Raw genomic sequence first — 25,573 nt, 5'->3', positions numbered from 1 at the left:
ACACACCTTTTCAAAAAAAAAAAAAACTATTCAAGTTTCTTTGGAATTTAAAACTTTTCGTCAAATCATTAAATTAGATTCACAGTTGCTTTAAAACTCGATTTAGCGAGTCAAGAGGTTTTTACTGCAATTTTAACTATTTTGCCAAATAAGCAAAAAAAGACATCAAATAATATCTTTCGAATGTAAAAATAATTCCGCAGCTCTATTGTTTATCGCCAAACTTGCCACGCAACCACGCTATTATAATCCATCCGTCCAACAAAAAAAAATTATCCCATGGAACATTCAAGAATCGTCAGAAAAAAGAAGAAAATGTCCTACATTTCACTCGGATAAAAACAAATCAAAAGTTTCTTTTCTTTCAAAACAAATCGCCAAAACAATGAAGTACATTAAAGGTTGCCTTTAAAAAATAATCCTAAACTGAACTACCGATCCGTGCTTAACTTATGAGCTCGGTTCGTCGATATAATCAGTCGATATATATTACGATATATTTCCGATATTTATTTTGAAAATATCACATCGGCTTTCAAATCTTTATATATTAAGAGCTGCATTGCCCGGCTTTGCCCGGTCTACCTTGAGAACAAAAATTGTGTCAAGTGACATATATTAAGCAATTAATTAAAAGAATAACTTAATAACTTAAAGAATAACTTAAAGAAAAAATAACACCATGCAAAATTACTCTTCCAAACAATGACGACAGATATTTAAATACTTTTAAGAAATTAAAGTGCGAAAGATGAATTTTTAAAGCGTAACCACGGAAACATGAAATAAAATAAGTTGAAGAAATCAGATGCAAAGGGTTCAAAAAGCGTAACCATGGAAACGCGAAAATAAAATGGTTGACAACCTGAATCAAAATGACATATTTCGAAATTGATTTAAAAACGCTTGTAAATTTTTTTTCTTTGAAGATAGAAACTAATTTTTTCGACCAAAGGTCGAGAGGGATCTGGAGTAAAAAATCTCGCTTTTTCCAATGCTGTCCTAAAGAAAACTGTGGGACAATTCCTTCACTTTTTATTGATAGATTTAATGAAGAAAGTATTGCCTAAATTTCAGCTAAGCCTAAAAAAGTTCAAGCTAAAAACGCAAATTACTCAAGTCGTAATTAAGTTAGAGCATTGAAATAAATTGTTTGGAACGCAGAAAATTCTACCCTTTTTAACGATATACAATATTAATATGTGCAAGTAATTTTTCACCCCTTTAATAGCCAATAATAGGCAATTTACGTGAAATTTGGCCCCAAATTCGAATAAAAAAAGAACTATTAATTGGATTTTTTTCAAATTATAGCCTATGTTACTCAGTAAGAAAGCACCTTTCATATAGTGAAAGAATTTTTCAAATAGGTGCAGTGGTTCCGGAGATTACCTCGAACATATAAACACACAAAAATCCGCCCTCTCTCTTTATATATTATTTATTTATTTATTTTTAGTTTATTAATTTGAATTTCTTTCATCCTTTCTCCTTTCTCAGCAATAATGGATGCATCGAAGGAATCATGTTACGTTTAAGAACTTATAAAGATCCTGATTTGCCTAATGATGTTAAAGTAAGATTTATTAATATATTTTAATCATTTAATTGTTTTAGTAAGATTGTGGGATTTTTATATGGTATGGATGGTAAATTATTTTAAAGTGCACTGATTTATTTCTTGATAAATTAGATTTTTCTCATTCATTTTTATGTCCTCACATTTTTGAAAGTTTGGAAATAATAACTATATTTTCTCCTCGGACCCTAAATATGCTTCTTTAAACTTTCTGGCAACTTTATTTTCAAAATATATGCAATTTGTTTTTAATTATGTTTATTTATATCAGTTTGTTAAAATCAATGTAAAATAAAAGCTTGCTATGATTTTACTTTAAAATATGAGTATTGTATAGTATGATAATATAATTGCAATATGAGCATTAATTAATAACTTTCTTTCAGTTCTTTGACATGAGAATGTTGTTTTTGCTGACAGCTTTGTGTGCTGAAATAAGGTTAGTTTTATTCACTATTCATAATTACATAATTAATCTGTTTCTGAACCATTTACCGCAAGTAAATATTGAATTTTCGCTAAAACTTCACCTTCCAAAAGTGTCAAATTAGGGGGTTTTTTTTTTTGTTGAATTAGTACTTGATGTGTTTTTGGCTGTATGAAAAATTTCACATTAATCAAAAACTTTTCCATTCATCTTTATACATAAAGGGCTACTTCTGTCCCAATGTCCGGGGTAAACTTCAAAACTACTGGACGGATTTTAACCATTTTTTCACCATAGATAGCTACATTATCAGGAAACAACTTAGGTTATAATTTATTGCTAAATAACTTAGTTTAAAAACATCGTGATCGAAAACAGTAAATGTCATGTAATTTCCACATCAAATGATTAAAGATTGAACCCATTGTTACAAAATTCGTTGCCTAACAACACCAATATTAAAGTTAATCAAAATGATAGTTTTGAATCAAGGCTTCTCCGGAGCCATCATGATATTTATTGCTTTCTTAGGATTTGCATCCTTATCTTTATACATAAAGAGCTACTTCTGTCCGGATGTCCGGGGTAACTTCAAAACTACTGGACGGATTTTAACTATTTTTTCACCGTAGATAGCTACATTATCAGGGAACAACTTAGGTTATAATTTATTGTTAAATAACTTAGTTTAAAAACATCGTGATCGAAAATAGTAAATGTCATGTAATTTCCACATCAAATGATTTAAGATTAAACCTATTGTTTCGAAAATTCGTTGCCTAACAACAGCAACATTAAAAGTAATCATAATGTAAATTTTGAATCAAGGCCTCTCTGGAGCAAGCATGGCATTTATTGCTTTCTTAGAATTGCATCCTCATCTTTATACATAAAGGGCTACTTCTGTCCGGATGTCCGTGATAAACTTCAAAACTACTGGACGGATTTTAACCATTTTTTCACCATAGATATCTACATTATCAGGGAGTTTTAAAGTCTTAGTTTAAAAACGTTATGTTGGAAAACAGTAAATACATGCAATTTCCCCATGTTATGATTAAACATAGAGTAAAGAAATATACATAGAGAGGCCCCGTCTATGGTAAAAAGGAGATGAAGTTGAAGCTGGAATTTTGTTATACAGCGGTGCAATGATGAGCGGGGCTACGATAACGTGATCGCTTCGCGAGTATAGTTTTCACCAATCTCGCAAAGAGACCATATAAAGTAGCTGCCCGATTGGTTTGCATTTTAATTCATGCTTTAATGCAATTTCAAAAATGTGCTTCATAAACTTGCAAAAATATCTAAGTTTAAATTAACAACCAGTAATAACATTCAGTAATGGAATGTTTTGAATCAAGATGTATCTTAAAATACTTAGCAAGAAGCTAAGGATCTTGGGATGCAGCGGTGCAACTTCCGGCTTCATTTTCTTAGTAAAGCAGATCCTCTCTATGTAATTTCTTTACTCTATGTGATTAAATATAAAACCCATTGTTACAAAAATTCGTTGCATAACAACAGCAATATTAAAAGTAATCATAATGAAAATTTTGAATCAAGGCTTCTCCAGAAGAAACATGACTTTAAAGTCATTTAAACATTTAAAAACTCCACTTTTCGCACCCTGAGGGAAACATAGTAGATAGTTTTTTTTTTTTTTCTTTTCTTTGTGTGTGTGTGTGTGTGTGTACTACTTCATTAAATAAAGCAAGCGCACGGTTTTTTTTAGTAATCTTTGTTTTTGTTACTTCATATTTTGGAAATTCTTCAAGTTTTGATATGCTTAAATTCGGGCTTTCGTTTCTAAATGAATATTCATTGGTTCTTTATACTTATTGCTATTTTACTTTTAAGGGTAAGGGAGAAGCTCGATTTTTAATCACGTCAAAGCGGTTTGTTTTGAGTAGTTTTTCAGTTAAAACAGAAAACGAAAGAAAGTAGCGATTGTTTCTTGCAATATTATTACTAGTCCAGGCAACGCCGGGTATTTTTGCTAGTTTGCCATAAAGGGGAAAGTATCAGAATAATTAGTACTGGAACATGCACTGATGCTGCTCCCTTAATTGGTTGGTTTGTTGTTTTAAGAGTATTTATGGTATTTAACCAATCATTTTATTATTATTGCACTCATAAAATGAAATAAATTTCAAAAAATATGTGGATTAAGTTTCATTACTCTCATAAATTTCAAGATCAGAGACAAAAATAAACATTCTGAAATTCATATATATTTGACATCAGATCAGGACGCTACAATGCAAAGTACCATCCAATTACAAAGCCACTAAAATAGAAAGCCTACAAACTGCTTAATAGGTCTCACTTAATCATACATCATTTTGCAACATGACTACAAAACATACAAATGAAATACTAAGCTTTTAGCTAAAAGTATTCCATTCATATATTTATTTCCAACTAAACTGCTGGTTGTTCAATAGATTTATTTTGATCAATTATGAGGAGGTTCTTCTGCCTTTGTACCATGAGCCTGACTATGACTTTTAAGGACACTGTAAGACAGGGCCGTATTTAAGCAGAAAGTTTTTAGGTTTTCAAAACCCCTCCAAAATTTTTAAATACTATTCCAAAAAATGCTTTTCATTGCTTTTTTTTTTTTTTGCTGAAAAATATATTATTGCTATTTTATTTTTTATTATACTTTTTTTCTCAATTAGATTTGAAAAATGATTTTATTATGATTGAAGAACTATGCAATCTCTTTGCTTTATCTGCAGTATTTATTTTTATTGTAGTTATTAAAAACTTCTTTTCTTACAAAACAATACTGCATTTTACTTCTGATTTTGGATATCTGACTCCAACAAAAACATCCAAATTCTTTGAATTTAAAAGTACTAAACTGTTATTTAACATATTTTAAACATATCAAAAAATTTAGGTGCATATATTCAAATGTGCATACATGAGTACACACATTTATTCCTTTGAGTTATTAAAAAGACATCGAATGTTTAACAGAGGTAATTTAGTGTACCCAAAATATAGTTTTTCTTCATGTAACTGATACATTGTTTTTCACGTTTGCTCATACTAATCCCTTAAATAGCATCCTCTCATTTAAATAAACTGTTGTAACAAAAATCAATAGGCTATACGAATGAAATCAAATTTTATTGAGCATATAGATTTCACTAGAAATGTGGCGAAACCCTCCCCAAAACAAAACTCTGGTTATGACCCTGTTGCAAGAATTTTATTTGGTGCTATGTTACATGCAGGGAAATAAATTACTTACCAGATTAAAATGTTAAGATTATTATTATTATAATTTTTTGCACATTTGATGTTTATATTTTGCTCTAATGCAGTATGAATGTACTCCAATATTAAAACTTTAGCTACAGATTTGTCCCCCTCCCTGTTTTTTTGTGCCTTGTGCCCATGCCTCATTTGGCCATGTCTTAATCTGGCCCTGTTTGTACAGAAATTTTGTGAGACCTCGTTTAGAGTATGCTGTTCAGTTTTGATCCCCTTATCTCCAGAAAGATGTTCCCTTAATAGAAAGGGCGACAAGGCTAGTTAGTGGATCTTCAGATTTGTGTTATTATATCCAACTTAAAAATTTGTATTGTCTCAAGTAAAGGAAAGTCAGATGGGACATGATTCAGTTGTTTAAATTGATCGAAACCATGTGATGCCAAACCATGTTGATGGGCTAAAGTTTTGCAGGAAAAGCAGAACTAGACATCATTGTTTTAAGCTATTCAAAGCTCAGTCTAATCAGGAAAAAATTACTTCTTCAGTAGTGCTGTTGGGACTTGGATTAGCTTACTGGAGGAAGCTTTAATGAGAAAGGAAGCAGATAGCTTAAAGAGGGCTATTGATCTTTACTGAGGACTGGAAAATTAACCACCCCAGCTGGACCCCAAGCCTGTTGCTGGTCGTCATTTTTGTATTGTAGTCTATTGTACTGAAATGTCACATTTCTTGTTGAAATATTTGTAAATTAGAGTTTCCTGACTTTTTTTCTTGCCTAGGCCTAAAGTAAGGACTCAGCTTCATGGTTTGACTTATCTTATGGAAGTGTTGGACTTAATACTGAAAGATAATGTTGAAAGCAGTTTACAACAAACACAAAGTACTGAAAATCGACGCAAGTTCAATAAAAGTAGCAAAAGAGGCAAGAGTAACCAAAATGAAGTTGAAAGTTGTTTTGCGCCTTGTCTTGTTGATAAAGAAGTAGAAATGGCGTGCGAAGTTTTAAAAGTTCTTTTTAATCTTACTGTGAATGTTGATAAATACAACATGGAAGAGGTAATTTATGCTATTTTTATTTTTCTTTAGATTAAAAAACTCTTTCATGCACAGGCACGTAAATTTATTATGTTATTTTAAATTACAGGAAGAAGAAGCTCATTATATGAGGCTTGTTAGTATATTGCACGATATCTTGTTGAGTGATGCCAAATCAGCAGAGAAAAAGGAAGATTTGCAGAGGTAAATTCATAGTCATGAATTTGAATACATTAAGTTTTTAATTTTTACTGATGATAAAAAAAAACATTAAATCTCACATTTTCTTGCTACACAAAGAAAATTCAAGAAAAATATTACGTGGTTTTTCTTACGCTCTTACCCCTGCACGAAAATAGATTCGAGTATGTTGCTGTTAATCAACCAAGCAATGGTCGCAATAAAAAAAAATATTTCTTCTTTCAGCCACACGATTGATCTCCTCACGAATATGCCAATGTCTAGTTATGAAGAACTTTTAACCCCAGTACTGAAAATAAATGATGCTAAGAAAGACAATAGTTTTGAATATGATGGAATGAACATGGAAGCTGTATGTGTACTTCTTAACTTCTTAGAGAAAAGACTGGATAAGGTATTCTTTTAATTCTTGCCATTATGTTTATTTCTTTTTTTTTCTTGTTAAGATTGAGTAACTTATTCATTAGTATGCATTATTTTTGGAAGTGTGAGGCATCTACAAGTTACCAAAATCATATTTAGTTGAGTTGTATTTTTTCAGCATGCATATAAGTACACACACTGATTATTTTCATTTGTTATAAGTCATTGATTATTTAACAGGCATGCAAGAAAGTAATGTGTTGCATACATCAGATTTTTCTTCCAATAGCACATGAAATCTTCAGTGAATGTTATACTATGAACTTAGTGAAAGATTTTATTGTGCGAACCGTTGTTGATACAATCGAAATCAATGCCACCAGGAATCTTTGATTGAGTTCCCTGTCTTTCATTTACCTATGTGAACTGTGCACCAATATGTTTGGTCTCCACTTTGAGCACTTGCTTTTGAGTTCTTTGAGCACGAAAGTAAGGAGCGCTCATTCAGTCATGGAGGTGGGAGTGGAGGGAGCATGGTGCAGATTGGCCGTTAAAATATTTTTTGGTGACAATTGAAAGTCCTTGGTTTCTTTTTTTTTGGAAAGAGTTCTCATTTGGGGGGGGGGGGTCTAAAGCATTTTTGGGGGCATCCTTATTAAATCTGGTTGTGAAACCATTGACGTCAAACATTTTATTTACCAGAGTGAAGCTGTAAAAGTAATCTAACCTTAATAGGGTGATAAAGCACAGCTGTATGAGCAATATTCATACATGTGTGGTTGTGAAATGAAAACTATGAGAAATTAAAGAGTAGTTATGTTTAACCCATTCTTTGCCCCAGCCGATGCAGGATCGGCCGCGCAGTTTGTGTTAAAACTGCCCCGGCCGATTCAGGCTCATCGCAAGAAAATGGTTCCTAAGTGCCTTCGACGATCCTGTGTCGTCACGGCGTTTCTAGCAGTTTTTGCTTCAGCCGAATATGTGTCGGCGATCCTTTCAGGGGCAGAACCCTGTTATTGCGCTTCTCTGTTGGGTTCTGGTGCTTTTAGGGGAGCGGTAATCAAGCTCTTTTCCTTAGACAAGAGGTATGTAACTTACAGTATTTCACGAAATTTGTTGTAAATTATTTTATTTTACTAAGATATTAACCTTTCAATTTCTCTTAGATGGGACACGTATAATTCTTCAAATAATCAGGCATTATATTTTTATCTTTTCGTAGAAGCTTTGTTTCTTAGCATTCTGGCATTTGGACTCCTGATGAACAAGTGTGAAAATATTTCCTTACATATTTACCAATATTTCTATGCCTGAATAAAGCAAAGAAACAGAAATATTTTTTTCTTGTTATCAAAAATCCACCTTCTTACCCAAGCAACCTTCATTAAATTGTTCATAATCCTCAAATTCTATAATTTATTTTACACACTATTATTTTTTTAATTGTCTTACACATCTTAATTTTGTACGAGTATGTTTTTTTTTTATTATTATAATGTGTTTACTACGCTTTTTAGTTATTTGTATCCTATTATTATTTTTTAATATTTATTCATTTTTAAATCATGATATTTTCAAACTTAAATTATAACGTTTTATATTCGCGGCACCCTTTGATGGATTTTTAGTGATACAGTTTTGAATATTTTTAATTTCACAAACAAAAATTATAACGACCGCATTGACTATACGCAATAGATGCAAAACATAAAATATATACTACAGTACAAATGAAATGATAATATCTTGAGTTCTTTTCGCTCTACTCATACGAACTCCCTTTCTTTTTCAGATTTTATTTATTGTTTTAAAATAGCTCCAATGTTTTAATTGAACCTTTTTTTTATGAGATTTTAAGAATAGAAACAAAATATTTGGTTTCTTTTCAATAATCAAACTGCCTAAATTAGTAAATAATCCTATGAAACTAACTAAAATTTATCCAAGTATGTTTTAAAAAAAGAAAAACAATCCGACTCGATTTCAAGCAAAAATTTTTTTTTTCTTCTGAAGACATGTTCCCAAGTACGGGCAGTAAAGCTTGCTTTGAAATTCCTTTCTGATTCAAACTGTTTTGTTGTACGAAAATAATGCGGAAGGATTGACCACAAGACACCAAGGGGGCACCTCCTTAGGGAATCCGCCCAGGCCGATTCCTCTCTCAGCTAGGGGCTTTTAGTTGCATGCACAAAGGTATCCTTTAGGGAAATAGGGGATTAGCCGCAAGTTTTGATCTTTTGTAAGCATTTATCTTTAAAATACTTCCCACGCTTGAGCAACTGATATCTGGACACTCAGAAGGGATTTAAAAGTCATCGGAATTAGGATAAAAGAACCCACCAGTCTCTGTGTGTATAGGTCGTTTTGAAGGGTCACAATGTATCAAAAGGCATCGAAGAATACTTTTTATCCTCTTAGAAAATCATTCCCACAGTTATTAAAGCGTTTTGTCCATTCAACAGGTCCAACTCACAGGTTGGATCGGTCAGTCAATTGTTTGAAGAATGCTTTGTTGAGCCATTTTGAAAGATAGATCATCTTACATTTAACAGTTCTTAAGTGTATAAAAGGGAAAAAAAATGATATACTGAGATAAAAGCAAAAAAAATAATAATAATAATTGAATAATATAATTAGTGTTATGAAAATAATTGCTTTTTGTCCTATTCTCTATTGTTTATTTTCCCGTTATGTACTGTGTAAATTTAAGGAATATTTCAGCACATATTAGCAACCTTGTATTTTATTGCACTATTTAATTCAGGGCCGAAAAACCAATAAAGCGAAGCGATTTTCGAATGCAAGCTGAACAGCAAAAACAACATTAAAATCCCGATAGCAAAATGGGGAAAAAAGTGCTATTACAACGTAGCAAAAAGCAACTCCGTTCATTATCTGCGGCATGTGCGTTAAGGGGTTTCGGGCTGATCATGTAATGGGTTAAAGAATTAATATCAGAACAAAAGGAGATGCTTCAAAAAATATTTTATTAACAGGAATAGATTGTTCATCCTCAAAGAAATTTCTCAAAAGAGTATCCTCCAGCTGTAATGACTCCATTCTTATCAGCTGGCCACTCTTATAGATTTAGACTGATACACATTTGCTTGAAAATTTTACATGGCCCATTTGATGAGCATTTACACAATTATGGCTCACATATCTGGGTTCTATCAGCCTGCAAAGCTTCTCCCACTTTTTCTGATTCACCCTGTGTGTGTGTATATATACTTATATAAAATATTTCATTTAAAAATATGTATCATTATGTAACATATATGCATTATATTGTTAGGATAGTACAAATAATCTAAACAATTTCTTCATGAATTTTGTTTTTGGTCACAGTAAATTTACATAAGGGCAAAGTCAGTGCTATCATTTGCAATATGTAAGATTGAATAAGTTATTATTATGCTTTGTTTCTTTTTGCCCAAAAAAGAAGTCATAAAATAAATTAAATTTATTTTGCTAAGATATGTTTGAAATGTTTTGTGCTATGTAACATAATAATGCTTTTGTATGATTTTCTTTATGAAGTATGTAAAAATAATTTTTACTGAACCAAAAATGACTGCATTTTAAGAGCAAATTTTAAACTATGCAAAAATATTTCAACCTAATAATTCCCCCCCCCCCCCTTTGCTGTTATTTAGCCTCATAAAACATATAAGGAAATCCTGTCTCCTATTCTCACTACCTTAAGTGAATGTGCTCGTTCTCATAGTACTATAAGAAAGTTTTTGCGCAAGCGAGTAAGTATCAATCTTCTTTTCAATATATTTTTGTGCATGTATTTTGTTTTTTATCGCAAGATCAAAATTTTTGTTAGTGTAATTGCAGTCCAACCATGGGTTGTATGGAATTGGCAGACGTCCAGTGAAGACAAGTCTCTGAGTGAGGGGCAAAAGTAAAAACTTGATGCACATGTTCCGCTCATTTGAACAAGATTGCTGAATTTAAAGGCTAACATGCATCTGAAAAAGCTGACATCCCTGAAAACTAATCGATGCGTCCATTTCTGCCTGCAAACCAGATGTTTGCCTTTCCATACAATCCGTGGTCAGACAGTACTTATTTAACAAGTTATGAATTTTTATCTTTTCTCGCTAAGTCTCAATTTTGAATTTCCTTTGAATTGTCTATCTGAAAATACAGGGTGTGTCAAAATGTATGTACACCATTTGGAATGTCAAAGAAAATTCATTTAAAACTGAGAAAAATTTGCTACTGGGTTAAAGTCTATCTGTGTAACAGTTATTGGTTCAATCCTTGTGTTAATTCTTGTAAAATTGATGCCCCAATTTGTTAGAAAAAAAAGTTTGATACCTTTTAGAGAAATTGGTGCCAAAAAAAACTAACCACTTCTAGTTCCCATTGGAGACCATTTGTATACCTAATTTTGTTCGATTCATTGCATTATATTTTGATCCAAAGAAGCCAGAAAATGTTTATCCAGATACAGACACACACCGGTTGACCTATCTCAAAAATGTCGATATGTGTTCATCACCTTTTAAAAGCTTCATGAAATTTAGAAACTCTTATTTGTTAATTTTTTCAACAAAGAAAACTGTTTCAGCCAAAATTAAGTGTTCATTATTCATTTTGCTACAAGTTTTGAAATTAGCAATTTTCTAAGAAATCTTTATGCAAGGAAGGAAATGGCCACTTTTGAAATCAGATTGCAAAGGAATTAATTATCAGAAACTTAAAAATAAGGAACAGCCCATTTCATTATTTCATTTATGTTATAATGTAAAAAATATTGGATTGGACATCGGTTCTAAAATAGTAAACATTTCAAAAACTTCTTTTTCAGGTTTTACCTCCTTTAAAAGACGTCATGAACAGACCAGAAGAAGGAAATACTTTAAGAAATAGGTAAATGTTCTTTTATTATCGTTACTAGCCCAGTAAATTCAGGATTTTTTTATAATTAAGAAATATTTTCAGAATTTGTTCCTCATAGCATGTAGAGTAAATCTTAAAAAGTCCCCTAAATTTGTGTGTCGATACAAACATATACCATCCAAAATGGTGGATCAAAGATGGCCACCTAGTACTTTTTGCCTTCCTTATAACTCGGTCAAAAATGCAGATTTTTTTTAATTTAAAAACAAAACTGTATGTTCTAAAAGTAATACTGTTTTGGTATATGCCCTAAAATAACAAATAAAAAACGTTTTTTATTTATTTTTTTTTTTTTTGTTTTCTAGTGATAGCAAGCTACAATTTTTTGACCTCTTATTTTGATCCTTATATTATACTGCTGTGTGCAAGTAAACAGCAGTAACTGCAGATTTTGTAATTTTAATTTTTTTTTTTTTTTTTTTTTGCATTTTGAAATCTATATTACTATAGTTTTGTAATATAGATTTCAAAATGCAAAATGTTTATTTGGTTGCCGCAAAAAAAAAGCAATTTTTTATCAGTGGTAATTAGCAGTAACTGCTTTTATTGCAATATTGTGCTGGAAGTCGGTAGTATGTACTTACAGCTCTTTATCTGCCCACGGAAGAACAGTAACTTTCTCCCGTGGGCAGGCAAATGGCAGTAACTGATTTTTTTTTTTAGTAAATTTTTTGCCTATAACCGTTCTGTCATGGAAGGGTAAATGGCAGAAACTGCAAAAAAATCTCCTTTTTTTTTTAAATCTATGTTACTTTAGTTTTGTGGTGCAATCATGTTTATTTGGTTTGCTTCTAAATAAAAGCATTTTTTATTATCAGTGGTGATTACAGTAACTGATATTATCGCTACATTGTGCAGGTAATCAGCAGATATATTTACTGCTCTATACCTGCCCATAACCGTTGTCCGAAGAATGGAACATAAATGAATCGCTGCCAAAACTTGCACCAAGACACAAAATCCATTCTCGCCATTTCTTTTTTAGTTCAACTAAGCACAAGCAATAGCACCCTGATGGGAGGTTATTGTGTGACCTCTCAAAAAAAATCGGCAAATTTAGAGACAATATTGCATTTTTAAAGATGATTCCTAGTCTCTTCTCATTAGACGTAGGTGTACGTGCCAGGTCGTATTTTATCATTCCTTTAAATTGGGAGTTATCGCATCTCAAAAATTTAACTTTGGGCGTCCTTCAGCTCAAGAGAGATTTAAAACAATTATTTAAGGAAAATAATCAAACTTTATTTCAAATAAAGTCGATTAAAACGTTTTGTAATTTCGCAGCCATCAGACATTTAAAAAAAAAATCTTTGATTCTTCATATCTGTGTTCTAAAAACAATAAAACAAAATCAGTTCTTGCTAATATACAGTTATAAAAGATAATATACGAGAAAATACAAGCAATACTTGGCAGATGATAAATAAATGTGTTATAACAGAACAGTGTTGTTCCAATTGTTTTGTTTTGTCGCAGATGATATTTTTCAATTTTTAAAGCAGCTGCACTTTTAGTAGTTCAATGAGAGCCATTGTTAACGCATGAAGCACTTCTTTCGCCTAAATTTTCATAGAGATTTATTGCATTATTGCAAAGTGCGGAATATTAAGCGATATGTCCTAATTTTTAAAAATGCCTAAAGAATCTTCCAGCCACCAAGTGACAACACAGAAACATAAAAGAGTTCTGTAATGCCATAAGCAATCAAAACACGACTATTGTCAACTATTTGTTGTCAGAGGAATCGGAGCAAGAGCACTCATCTAGTCCACCCTCTACTCAAAATTCTATGCAGAATGTTGAACTTCTTCATCCAGCTGATACAGTGAATCATGCTGTCCCTTGTCTAAGACAGCCTACAAAAATATGATGTAGAATTCAGGCTCAACGCATTGCTCGAGATGCAAAAAAACTTCAGCTTAGAAGAGCTTGCAATTCCAATACTTGCAAGCTAAACTGCAGCAACATGATTTCCCTTGAGGAAAGAAAGAACATTTTAGAAGAATTTAAAAAATTGTCTGATCACCAGAAAAATTGCTGGATCTTCCAAAGAATAAAAAAATCTGTAAAAGGGAAGAGGACTGAATCGCTGCAACGGAGGTTTACTTTAAATTATTTACTCGAAATATCTACTGGAACCTATCCTGTCTGCAAAGTTTTCTTTCTGAGCACCTTCGGGTTCCACCCGAAGAATGACAAGATAATATCAACTGCCATTAAATTTGCTGGATATGACTTGATTGTACCTCCACGCTCACATCGTGGCCAACAAACCCCCAGAAACAAAGTTGATTGAGACCCTATATGAAGTCGTATTTTATCATATAATCTGAGCATTAGTCAATCATTAATCTTCCAAGCTAATACTATATTGTGCAGTTACTGCTAATTACCCGTCAAAAGTGTTTGAAAATTATTAGTGCGAAGAGCAGGTAAATAGCAATATCTGCTTTGATCAAAATTCTGATTACAAGATCAAAATAAAACAGACTCTCTGAAAACTATTTCGATATAAACATATGGAATGGCCTAAAATCAAATTTCAATATTTTATTTATGTTTGTGGGAAATCAAAAATGCGTTTCTTCAAATATCTCAAAAACTCATTATTTTCTTCATTATTATTTTTGAAATTTTAGTATTAGGTGTTAATGCAGCTACCCCTCGCCATTTCTCTCATTTGGATATATCACGCTTTTACACCGTCTCCCGAAAAGTTATAAACAGGGACGGATCCAGAAATTTTTCAAGGAGGGGGCGGTTTATTTTTTAAATTTACCTCTTACAACGTATCTTATTTACACATGTGTGTGTGGGGGGGGGCGGGGGTAGGAGCAAAAGCATCATTTTTATCTAAATTTGAAAACAACTAAAATATAGAGGTTTATCCAAGGAGGTCTGTGAGTCTATTCCTTGAGTCTCTTGAATTTTGGTATAATTCCAGGGTCGCGTTGTCCCTCTAATATCATCAAAGGTCGTCTAAAATTTCGCTTTTTGGAACTTCAGTTTCAAAAAATTACCGGAGAAAGTCTAAGAGCCCATTTCTTCCCCTAAATCTGCCAGAAATATCTACAACACATCTTTAAGGCTTAAATTTTGCAAAATGCTTGAGGAAAGGCCTCCAGACTCTAAACATCACCTAAGATCATTAAAACTAGTCTTTCTGAAACTTCAATTCTGCTAAGTTTCAAATCCCATTTCTTTCATTAATGTCATCAAAGATGGTCTACGCTTGCATTTTAGGACTTCAATTCGGAAAAATTGACGATGTAGGGTCGCTCAAGGGCGGGGCGATAGCTCCTATCTCCCCTCCCTTGTATCTGTCATTGGTTATAAGTATGTAAAACCTTGCTTTGAATTTGAGATCATTGGAGTAAAAACATTGCATTTCTCAGGAAAAGTTGTTTCTGTTTTTAATAAATGAGCAAAATTAGTGTTTTATATTATCTAAAATTGTTGCAGTTTCAGCTGTAACTTTAGCTTCTTATTTCATCATAAGACAATAAAAATATTTTAATGCATTTTCTATCTGAAAAGAATATTGTATTTTTTTTATTTAATTATTTATTTATTTATTTATTTATTTTTGTAGTTTGTATTAGGGTCATTTCATGGTATTTTTGACATTTATGTATAGTCCGTAACTTGACCTTTTTTTGCCATAACTTTTTAATTTACTGTTTGATTAGCATATTGTTTTATTTTGAGCTTTTCCTACAAACACACGAACTCAAATTAAAATAATTTGCAAATCAAGCAGTAAATTTAAAAAATATGGCAAAAAAAGGTCACGTTACGTACTCTACATAAATGTCAAAAATACCGTGAAATGACCCATTAGGAAATTGTCCTAATATGAGAATGAAATTTTTTGTGAGTGCACGCATCATTTGTTTGTATATTTAATGTATTGCTGCTTTTCATGACTTCCGACAAGCGCAATATAATGAAGGGTTACTGTATTTCTACCTTGAACTTTTATTACTATTTATACCTTTATTATAACTTTCACTATTAACTTATAAGAAACTTTACTATTTATACCTTTACAGTAATGTAGGATTACTGTACTTACCTTACATACAAATATTCATATTCCTGGATGATAAAAACTGAAACAGGGTTGCCACAGATCTGGGAAAAGTCAGGGAACTTTATTAATCGGGGAAATTCGAAAAAATTCAGGCAAAATTGATTAAGTGAATTTTTTTTTTTTTTTTTTTTTTTTTTTTTGCTGGGGAAAAATTAAGTACCCTTTTTTCCTATGCATTTTATACCAATTATTTGTTAAATAAAAATAAAATTAATGAAGTGCGATTATACACTGCCACATATTTATGTGTCTTTTTTTCCAAATCAAAGCATTGAAGCTTAAGTTATTAACCGCGGGATGAACTTCCTAAGATTGCTTTGTTTCTGTAAAGTTATTTATTTTAGGTAGCTTGTATTTTTTTTCCACAGGTTCCATGCTAATCAAATAAACAACCTTACAAGCAAAGAGAACGCTGTCATTAATGACTTGGCTCATTTTCCTTTGCTCATTGTCTTGTAGTTATTAGCATACGATAATCACGATTTCAAGAAAATTCTTTGTTTTAAATTAAAACTGGTAAAAGCTTAAAAGTTATTACTTGGCACTTTTGATTTAATTGCTAAAATTGAATGTTAAATGAAAATCAACTTTGTTTTTTGCCATTGTATTATTCGCTGTCGCCTTAGATTTTACAAAGGGTTTTTTTTTTTCTTTCAGACTTTAAAATTCTTATATTTTAAACCAAGTTATATATTTTGAAATTAATAATTGTTTTTTGCATTTCAGTGTTATTTGTTACAAAAAAAAAAAAAAACATTTTTCGACAAATAATAAAATCATTTGAAATTCAGTTGTGTACATAAGTAAATATTTTTACTATTTTTGTTATAGTTAAAATGCTGTATTCATTCATTAAAACTTAAGTTCTTGATAAGAGAACAGCTCAACATGACTGATTGTTAAAAGGTTTCAAATTTTTTTACGTAAATGTGTTTATTATTTATGTGAGTAAAACTACATTACTTTTGTACTTTTACTATTGCTTGTTATTCTCACAGCAACACTTATACTGCATGAAAATTCAGTTCAAAATTATTTCCATATAAACTTTTTAGTTTTATTATGATTAGATATGTCTTTAAGAGTGGTTTTAATATTTTCTTAGAATTCTTATGTTAACTGGTTACTGGAACTAAAGTATTTGTTTTAGATTTCCTATAATATTTTTCTGTAGATAATTTAATATACTATTTTTACTAAAAAAAGGGGGGGAAATCTTTACAAAATATATTTTTAGTTAACAGCTTAAAACGTTTTAAACGCTGTATTTTATTTAGGTAATATGCAATGGTTTTCAGGTAGGGTAAAGAAAGGAACCATCATCACTGGTAACTTAAATCAGGGAAATTTGGTGAAATTAATCAGAGAAAAGTCAGGGAAATTTTTTCTGAAGTTTCTGTCGCCAACCTATGAAAACAATTTTTAAAAGTAATGTAAAATTTAGTGTTTTTAGTTGCGTAACAAACTATTTCACTGTTTTTGTTTTTTTAATGTGTATAAAAGTTGTTGCAAATCAGATTTTTCCCCTATGATTATCAGGTTAGTAAAGTTGATGACATCTCCTGTTTTTGATGTTAAGGAACTCGTTGCCGATTTCTTATTCGTTCTATGCAAAGAAAATGGTAAGTTTTGTATCAGTTCTCAATGATATGAAAATGCAGAGTTTATATAGATTATGAATGCATGAAAAAAAAGTGGTATCAAAAATAGATTCTAAAAATGAAGCAAAAATCCCTGAAATATAGAAATCAGATACAAAGTGTTGAAGTTCACCGAGTCTGCAGTGCAAATTATTTTCAGTCTCAAAAACACTTGGAAATACATTTTATCCCATTCTAATAATTTTCAGTGGCAATAGGTTATTGCATTCTTCCTCACTGCGAACTCATTGTTATTACCGTCAACTGTTCTTCATAAAAACAGATTTTGGGGTAATGAAATTAATAGAGAAAGAGAACTGTGGTGTCTTGATCGGTAAGACATTGAACTCGTGACCGGAGGGTCCCGGATTCGATCCTAGTTGGTCGAAGATCCACCATCTTCATTAATGGTGACTGAGGGACGTTAAATATGCTCGTGGTCACCAATTCCTCCAAGTGAAACAATACCTCTGGGGGTGCTGGATCAGTGATTGCTGGGTTTCTGGTCTGAATCAAAAAATCAGAGCTGTCTTCAGGGTCCTCACCAATTGGTTAAACCACAAATAGTGGTAGGTATGGGGGACCCTGGTGTGAAGAGTGAAAAGTGCTCTTCAGACAAGTTTTTGCCTGTCGATCATGCATGATGTAGGCATAGGCAGGGCTCCCAAATGGTCCGCTTTTCCCACGAAAGTCCGTTTTTTATGGTAAAGTCCGCTTTGGACCGCTTTTTAACATTTTGGTCCGATTAGTCCGCTTTTATATTGTTTTTACTTAAATATCAGATTTTAAAAGTTTTTCATTTCGTTAAAAGTTACTGTACACCCAAACACGCCGCCGCAGCGCGTGTTAAACAAGGTTTACACGCCAATGAAAAACCTTGAAAAGTTCTTGCGGGGGGCGGGTGTCTCATTTTCAAGTGCTTGAAAACCTTGAAAAAGTATGAAAAGTTTCTTTATTGCTTGAATTCTTTCAAAAATCATTGGATTGTGCTTGTAATTCTTTTAAAAATATTTCATTAGTGCAATTTTCTGAACATATATATATTCGATATGATTTATCGCGAAAAATTGCTTTCGTGTTTGAGGTTCAATACTTTTTCACCTTGTTAATATTTTGATACTTTTTACAATCCTAAGTGATTTTGACATGTGCTTATCTTAGCTTATTTTTCGTTTAATTTCAATAATTAACGAAGGAATTATTTTGGAAACCATGGCAACATTGAACTTACTCGGACTTCGCGGAGAAATGCTTCTCTCGTTTGAAATTTCAACCCTTTTGCATCTTGTAAATATTTCGATGTTTTCCACAATTGGAAGTTATTTTGACATATGCTACCTTAGTTTAGCTCATTTTTCGTTTAATTTCAATAATTGACGAAGGAAATATTTTGGAAACCATGGCAACATTGAGCTTATTCGGACTTTGCGGAAAATTGCATCTCGCGTTTGAAATTTCAATCCTTTTGCATTTTGTGAACATTTTGATGTTTTTAACAATTGGAAGTTATCTTGATATATACTGCTTTAGATTAGCTTATTTTTCATTTAATTTCAATAATTAATGAAGGAATTATTTTGGAAACCATGGTAACATTGAACTACTCAGACTTCGCAGAAAATTGCTTTTAGTGTTTGAAACTTAAATCTTTTTGAATCATGTAAATATTAAAATATTTTGCTCAACCGAATGTTATTTTCTCATATGCCACCTTAGATTAGCATGTTTTATGTTTAATTTAGTATAAAATAAAAAAAAATTATTTTATGGGAAACATGCCAACATTGAGCTCGGTTCGTAAAAATTTGCTTCTCTGAGCTTTCAATCATTTTGCATCGTATTAATATTTTTATACTTATGGCAATTAGAGTTATTTTGAAATGCTACGTCATATTAAATCGATTTAATTTTTATTTAAATAACTAAAAAATTAATAATTTTTGTGTTGTTTAATTCAAGTTTATTTAGTTTTCCTAACTTAATTTTGATTATAATTAGCTCTTTTTCGGTTATTACTGTTTTTTTGGGGGGGAAGGGGGATATTAAATATAAACAATTGAGCATATGACATTTTAAAGTAGCGTTTGTACATGAAACAAAGTTGAATTATGTAATTTTATGAAGTTGAATTTGTGTACATCATTTCATTGCATGATGCCTGCTAAAGGGGAGAATTTGTTTCCCCCCCCCCCCCCATAAAAATTCAAAGCACTCATGGCCCTTTAATCATGGAGCGTTTTTTTTAAATGTAAGCTTTGTGATTCTTGAAAATATACTTTGAATATGAAAATTGCAAAATTAAGCCTCATGTGGTCTGCTTCTCTTTGTAATTGAGCATTTTAGACATTTTTAGGAAAACTTTCAATACAGTAGATCTGTTTGGTGTGTGATAGATTCATATTGGTTGAGAAGGGATATAATGCTATTAAGAAGCATTACAAGACAGAAAAACACAAAATCCCTGGTTCAATTACAAATGTATCATTACACCTATATGGGAGGGAAGGGGGAGGCACTTAGCTCAGCACTTAAGGAGGCTGCCTTAAGTGCTGAGCTAAGTGCCTCCCCCTTCCCTCCCATCCAAATGTTTGTGTAAATAATGTTATTGTTCAATGGATAAAAAGATCAGTTATGCAGAAGGTGATAAAGGAATTGTATCATTAAAAATCAGTATTATGGTTAATTAACAAATTATCTTCACGGATTTAGCCAGCAGGCAGCTAATTTGCCTTTTGGTACTTCCTTGGGTTTAAATGAATGGTCCTCCCAAGATCCTCTTTTTAATCCTAACTGGTCCTCTTTAGTCCTCTTTTTGATTGAAAATAGTCCTCCTTAACCCTTTTCTAAAGCTAAAATGTGTTGGGAGCCCTGCATAGGCAGCAAAGTCCTTTATCGTAAAATCAGTTTAGCGTAGGATAGAAGGATGCTTAATGCCTTAAAAAGTTTTGCAACATATTGACAACATGAATGTTTTTGTATTCAAGAGTAAATTCTACTTTTCCATGCTGACTGCCCTATTATATTAGTATTTGTTATATTGTGGAAAAGAAAGCCTGCTTGCCACATTTAAGAGTTTTGTGAGTTTAGCAAAATGAACTGTCTGTGTAGCATCTACTTATTGTATTGCATTTCTGTTATTTAAATGAAAGACAGTTTTGTTAAATAATAATGCTTTTTAAATTTTGTTTTAGTTGGGAGACTAATAAAATACACTGGATATGGAAATGCTGCTGGTTTGCTGGCTAACCGAGGATTAATGCTTGGAGGCAAAGGAAGTACTGTGTACTCAAGTGAATCAGAAGATAGTGATACTGAAGAATACTTACAGTATAAAGACAAGTATTGCACTTTGGTCAGTTAAAAAACATAAATTATTAATTTTTTTGCAATTACTTCTATATGGAGAAAATGTGCTTCCTTTCATAGAATAAATCCTGTTCTTGGCTGTTATCAGGAACCTTCGCCTAACCCGATGGAAGGTATGACTGAAGAGCAGAAAGAATATGAAGCACTGCAATTAGTGAACATGATGGACAAAATGTCAAGGTAAATATTAATACTGTTGTGAATTAATTTGGAATATTTACATATTGTTACATGTTCGGTGCAGCTTCGAACTTTCTTCAAATGACGACACAGTTCTTGAGAAAAACACTGTTGATTTATTTACCACTATTAACAAGAAATAGCATTAACAACTGCTAAATTAACCACAGCAATTAGGCAAATATTGATTATAAAAGCCAACCCGACTGTAGCACTCGTATTCACATTAAAATGCACAAAAACACAGCTCAAAAGACAGCCCAACGGCTCAGTCGAGACTGACTTTTTATCACGCGTCACGGCTATTTATAAACATCGAAAGAGAGCTTCTCAAATATTCCAGAAAATCCTACACTGTTCTACCACTTTCTCATTTCTTTTCATTCACAAATTTTTTCATTCTCAAATAAGGGGACCGTATACAGTGGCGTAGCTATGCTTTCTGCCGCCCGGGGCGGTTCCTCAATTTGCCACCCTTTTTATGGGAAATAGTTCATACATTAAAGAGTCAAAAGTGTTTTTAAAAAATTTTGAAAAAGAAAAAAAATATTTTTTTTTTCCTTCTTATTTTTTTTGCAGAAGAAAAAAAAGGAATTCAGAACTCCACCGAAAAACTCTAAAAGTGAAGTCAAAATTGTTAATTTAAGCAATTTTTGGTAATGGTTTATAGAAAAGAGGCTTGATTTTTTTAAATCAGTTTTGTGCTTTTTTTGGTGACGTTAGGGGGATTGGGAGTTCGCAAGGAAATTTTCCGAAATTGAAGTCTTAAAAAAGCAATTTTAGGCTATCTTTGGATACGTGAAGACATTGGGAAGGTTCAGCGGAGCTGTCCGGTGAGCTTTTCAACTAAACTGAAAATCTTGTAAATGTAGGTAGGCTGTATCTAGTGGTGTAAGGGTCTCCCCTAACTCCAACAAGGACTGGATTTTAATCCCGAAATATTATCAAATTTGAAATCAATTTTAGTTTATCTTTGATGACGTTAAGGAGAATGGGGAACGTACGCGAGCTCTCGAGAAATTTTCTGATGCCGAAGTTTCAAAAACGGAATTGTAAGCTATCTTTCATGGCATAAATTTCTGACTAATTCCAAAAACGTTGGGAAGTCAGATGGTTTTCCTGTTTCCCTACAAAATGTTTTGAAAATGACTCCCTAAAAACGCAACTTTAGCCTTTGTTTGACGGACAACGTCATGAGAGAGAGAGAGAGTTCGGAGGGGGATTTCCCACCCGAAATCTTTTTCGAAACAGTTGCTTATTTTAAGCTCTTCATCCCTGAGAAAAGAAGGCTTTGCTGTCTTCCCTTAGAAATTTCTAAAAACGAAATTTGGAGCCAACTGTGATAACGTTAGGTTCGTGCACATTTGGGATCCCTACCTTAGAATTTTTCTGAAATTTCAGTTTCAAAAACCCAACGTTAAGCTATTTTTGAGGACATTGGATGCAATGGAGATTTTAAAATTAGAAGTTGATGTCCTTAATACAAATATTAGATTATCTTTAACCACATTAAAGGAAGGGTCAAGACTCGACCACCCTCAGGAATTTGTTGGTATTGAAATTTTAAAAACTCAATATTAGGCTAAAAGATTAGATGTAAAGGGATGGGGTGGGAGTTATCCTTTGGAAATGTTTCTTAAAACTGCACGTTTGGGCTGTTTGGTGACGTTAAGGGATAGGAAGGCTCTTCTGGTTGCTCTTCCCAAAAAATGTGACACCACCCTCAGTCTGTAGCTTCAGACGCAGGAAGAGAAAAAACAAACAATATAATCCTGAGATGTCCACAAAACCAACACGTGTTTAGTATTTGAGTAATTTTATTGTCAAAGTCGTACCACAGCCTTAGACTTAAAAGACCTTTTTTTTGACTCCAAAAAAAAAATCAAAAACGTGATTTACTAATTGGGGAAACGCGTTGAATTTTTTTGTATCAAAAGTGTGAAATTGCCGCCCCCCGAAAAGTGCCGCCCGGGGCGGACCGCCCCCTCCGCCCCTCCCTAGCTACGTCACTGACCGTATACTTCAGCTGAATGTTAGGGGGTTGTATCTACATTACTAGTGATGTTCCGGATATCCGAGGGAAAATAAAGATCTGTGTTCGTATCTGTATACGTTACGTTACTTTTTTGACGGATCTTGAACGGATCATTTCTATTCCAAAATTTTTTAAATATTTGAATAAAAGACTCTTAAATTCCGTTTAAATTAGCTTTTATTCCCTATTTAAATTATGAGACATCATTTCAGAAGCCAATTTGTTCCCCCCTCCCCCATTGCAAAAAGGAAGGGGAGATAAATTTTAAAAGTGTGTATCAGTGTGTCTTTTTGTGGCATCGCAGCTCCTTAACAGATGAACCGATTTTGATAGTTATTTTTTCGTTCAAATGGTGACTTGATCAGAAGTGTTCTTAGCTTGGCCTTTTTTTTGTGGAACTTTAATTACCGGAGATATTAATTAAAAAACGATCTAACATTTTTCACAATTATGGTAGTAAAAATTTACTCGTACGTTAATAACGTTGGCCCTAATTTAAAGTACGAAGTTTTCTGCGTTTGATATTTATTTGAAACTTCCAACTTATACACAGTAGGAGCTATAATCTTGTTAAGTAAATTTTAAAAGCAATTCTAAGTCTTTATACGTGTGATTGGTAGCGATTTCATAGTCGGAAGTTGAGAAAAAGCTCAATGATTTAAAAATTTTACCTGCTGTCAGTTCATATTTGTTAACAAATGTGTTCTGACCCCCGAAATTCATCTTAATATGAGGTCGGCTCTCTGGGACATGTTTTGTTTTTTTTTTAATTTTAAATTTAATATTAGTTTTTGTTATTGTTTTGGGGTTTCTGTTATTCTTTGTTTTTGTTTTTCTCGGCATCCTTTAAAAAAAGTGAAACTAAATTCTCTATTTACTGTTGGTAAAGGTGTTCCCCAGTGCTGACCCATTCCTTCCAACTCTTCCTCAATTTTTACGGAGATTTCTTTAAAGAGTAAATCATAGTCATTATATTTTTGCCGCAGTTGACATTTTTGAAGAAACTGAAATTATTCTGACGGGAATACCTTCCGTAAAAAATTTTACACTTGGATAGTTGAATTGGGTTTTAAAAAAAATTGAGATCCGTATCCGTATTCACGGATCTTGACACTAATGATCCGGATCCGTATCCGCGGATCTACTTTTTTAACGATCCGGCACATCACTATATATTACATGAAACTATTTACAGGTTACGTTACTAAGACAATTTTAGATGAAAGATAACGCCAAATTTAGCTAGATTACAACAAATTAATCACAAAAAATAATTACTACTTACAGAATTTGTAACAATATTAATATAGTTTCAACTACAGTCTTTTTAGTTTGTTGCAGAGCAACATAGTAATGGGTAAATTTCAACAGAAAAATAATTTTGGGTGGTAAAAATTTTTTGCACAGACTTACAGTTGGTGACTCAAAGGTTATCATTTATAATTTATAATAAATGGCAGCACAACTATCATTTTAATGAGCCTATATTTATTTAGAAAACTAACAAATTTTTTTCATTGTTAATATGTTTAGTCTTAAGTTACTGGCAATATCTTCGTAACGAGAATTATGTATTGCTTTGAGCTTTTTCACATTTTGTAGCAAATGTCAAAAGTCTGAAAGTGTAATATGAAAACATTTTATCTTTCAAACATAGGAACAATAGGAGGAAAATTTACTGAAGTAATTATTACTAATTAACGATATGGTAACAAAAGTAATGCCCCCCACCCCATTGGCGCCCATATGCAACATTTTAAGGGGGGCTCAAATATTTTTCCCATGTTTTAGCAGGATATTTTCTCTATAGAAACTGGTTTCAGTACAAATTAGAGTTATTAAAGTTTGACATTTTTAATAAATTATTCATTAATGGCTAGAGAAGAAATGTGTTATCATTTTTGCAAAGAAAAAAGTACTAAACGCAAGGAAGTTTTAATTTCTAATAGAGGGGGGGGGCTTGAGCCCCCCCCCCCTTCCTTTACACACACACAATAAGTGGAAATGTGACGTGTATGCAAAAGGAGCTTGACTGTATTTGGACTTCTTAGGATCCTTAAAAAAAAGCCTTTCTTAGGTGGCTGCATTAGAGGTTTTACCTTTTGCAAACCACGTGAACCATGTGGGATCCTCCAATATAGTATGCATTCTTTCATGTGGCACCACTATTGATGAATTCCATTTCCACAAGAATTTCAAAGCCCAGCTTCTCCACCAGATGGAGGCACCCTGTACTGTCACCAGATCAAAAACGTAGGTTGTGGGAGTGGGGGAGTGTATAAAATTGATCACACTCTTTAGTATTTCAAACGCACCTTAAATGCAGAGAAAAAGAATGGGCTTTTTTTTTAAGTTGTTCATTACTAGATCTAAGTATTGACAATATGTGCCTAGTCATAAATATAATATTTCCTTAGAAAAATTTTCAAATTTGTAGTCTTCAAAATGCAATTTAGACAACCTTTGGTTATGTTGAAAGGGCAGAGGTTTGAGGGGCGCTCTTCTGTCCATG

The 25,573-nt window shown here is 32.4% G+C and overlaps 1 protein-coding gene across 1 annotated transcript in view; it reads left to right on the top strand.

Annotated features, from left to right (window-relative positions):
* The window catches only part of LOC129222533 (synembryn-A-like), a 67,062-nt gene that overhangs the window by 26,079 nt on the left and 15,410 nt on the right, over positions 1-25,573 (top strand). Inside the window, exons 5-14 of the mRNA XM_054857046.1 lie at positions 1,501-1,576; positions 1,966-2,018; positions 6,014-6,290; positions 6,379-6,473; positions 6,696-6,864; positions 10,490-10,588; positions 11,656-11,717; positions 17,380-17,462; positions 20,672-20,819; positions 20,907-21,026. Coding sequence (XP_054713021.1) covers positions 1,501-1,576; positions 1,966-2,018; positions 6,014-6,290; positions 6,379-6,473; positions 6,696-6,864; positions 10,490-10,588; positions 11,656-11,717; positions 17,380-17,462; positions 20,672-20,819; positions 20,907-21,026 — 1,182 coding nt within the window. The remainder of the gene's footprint in view (positions 1-1,500; positions 1,577-1,965; positions 2,019-6,013; positions 6,291-6,378; positions 6,474-6,695; positions 6,865-10,489; positions 10,589-11,655; positions 11,718-17,379; positions 17,463-20,671; positions 20,820-20,906; positions 21,027-25,573) is intronic.

The sequence above is a fragment of the Uloborus diversus genome, chromosome 5 (assembly GCF_026930045.1).
Source record: "Uloborus diversus isolate 005 chromosome 5, Udiv.v.3.1, whole genome shotgun sequence".
In the NCBI taxonomy this organism is placed as follows: domain Eukaryota; kingdom Metazoa; phylum Arthropoda; class Arachnida; order Araneae; family Uloboridae; genus Uloborus; species Uloborus diversus.
The sequence above is the reverse complement of the archived record's forward strand: the minus strand, read 5'-3'. Positions and strand labels throughout refer to the sequence as shown.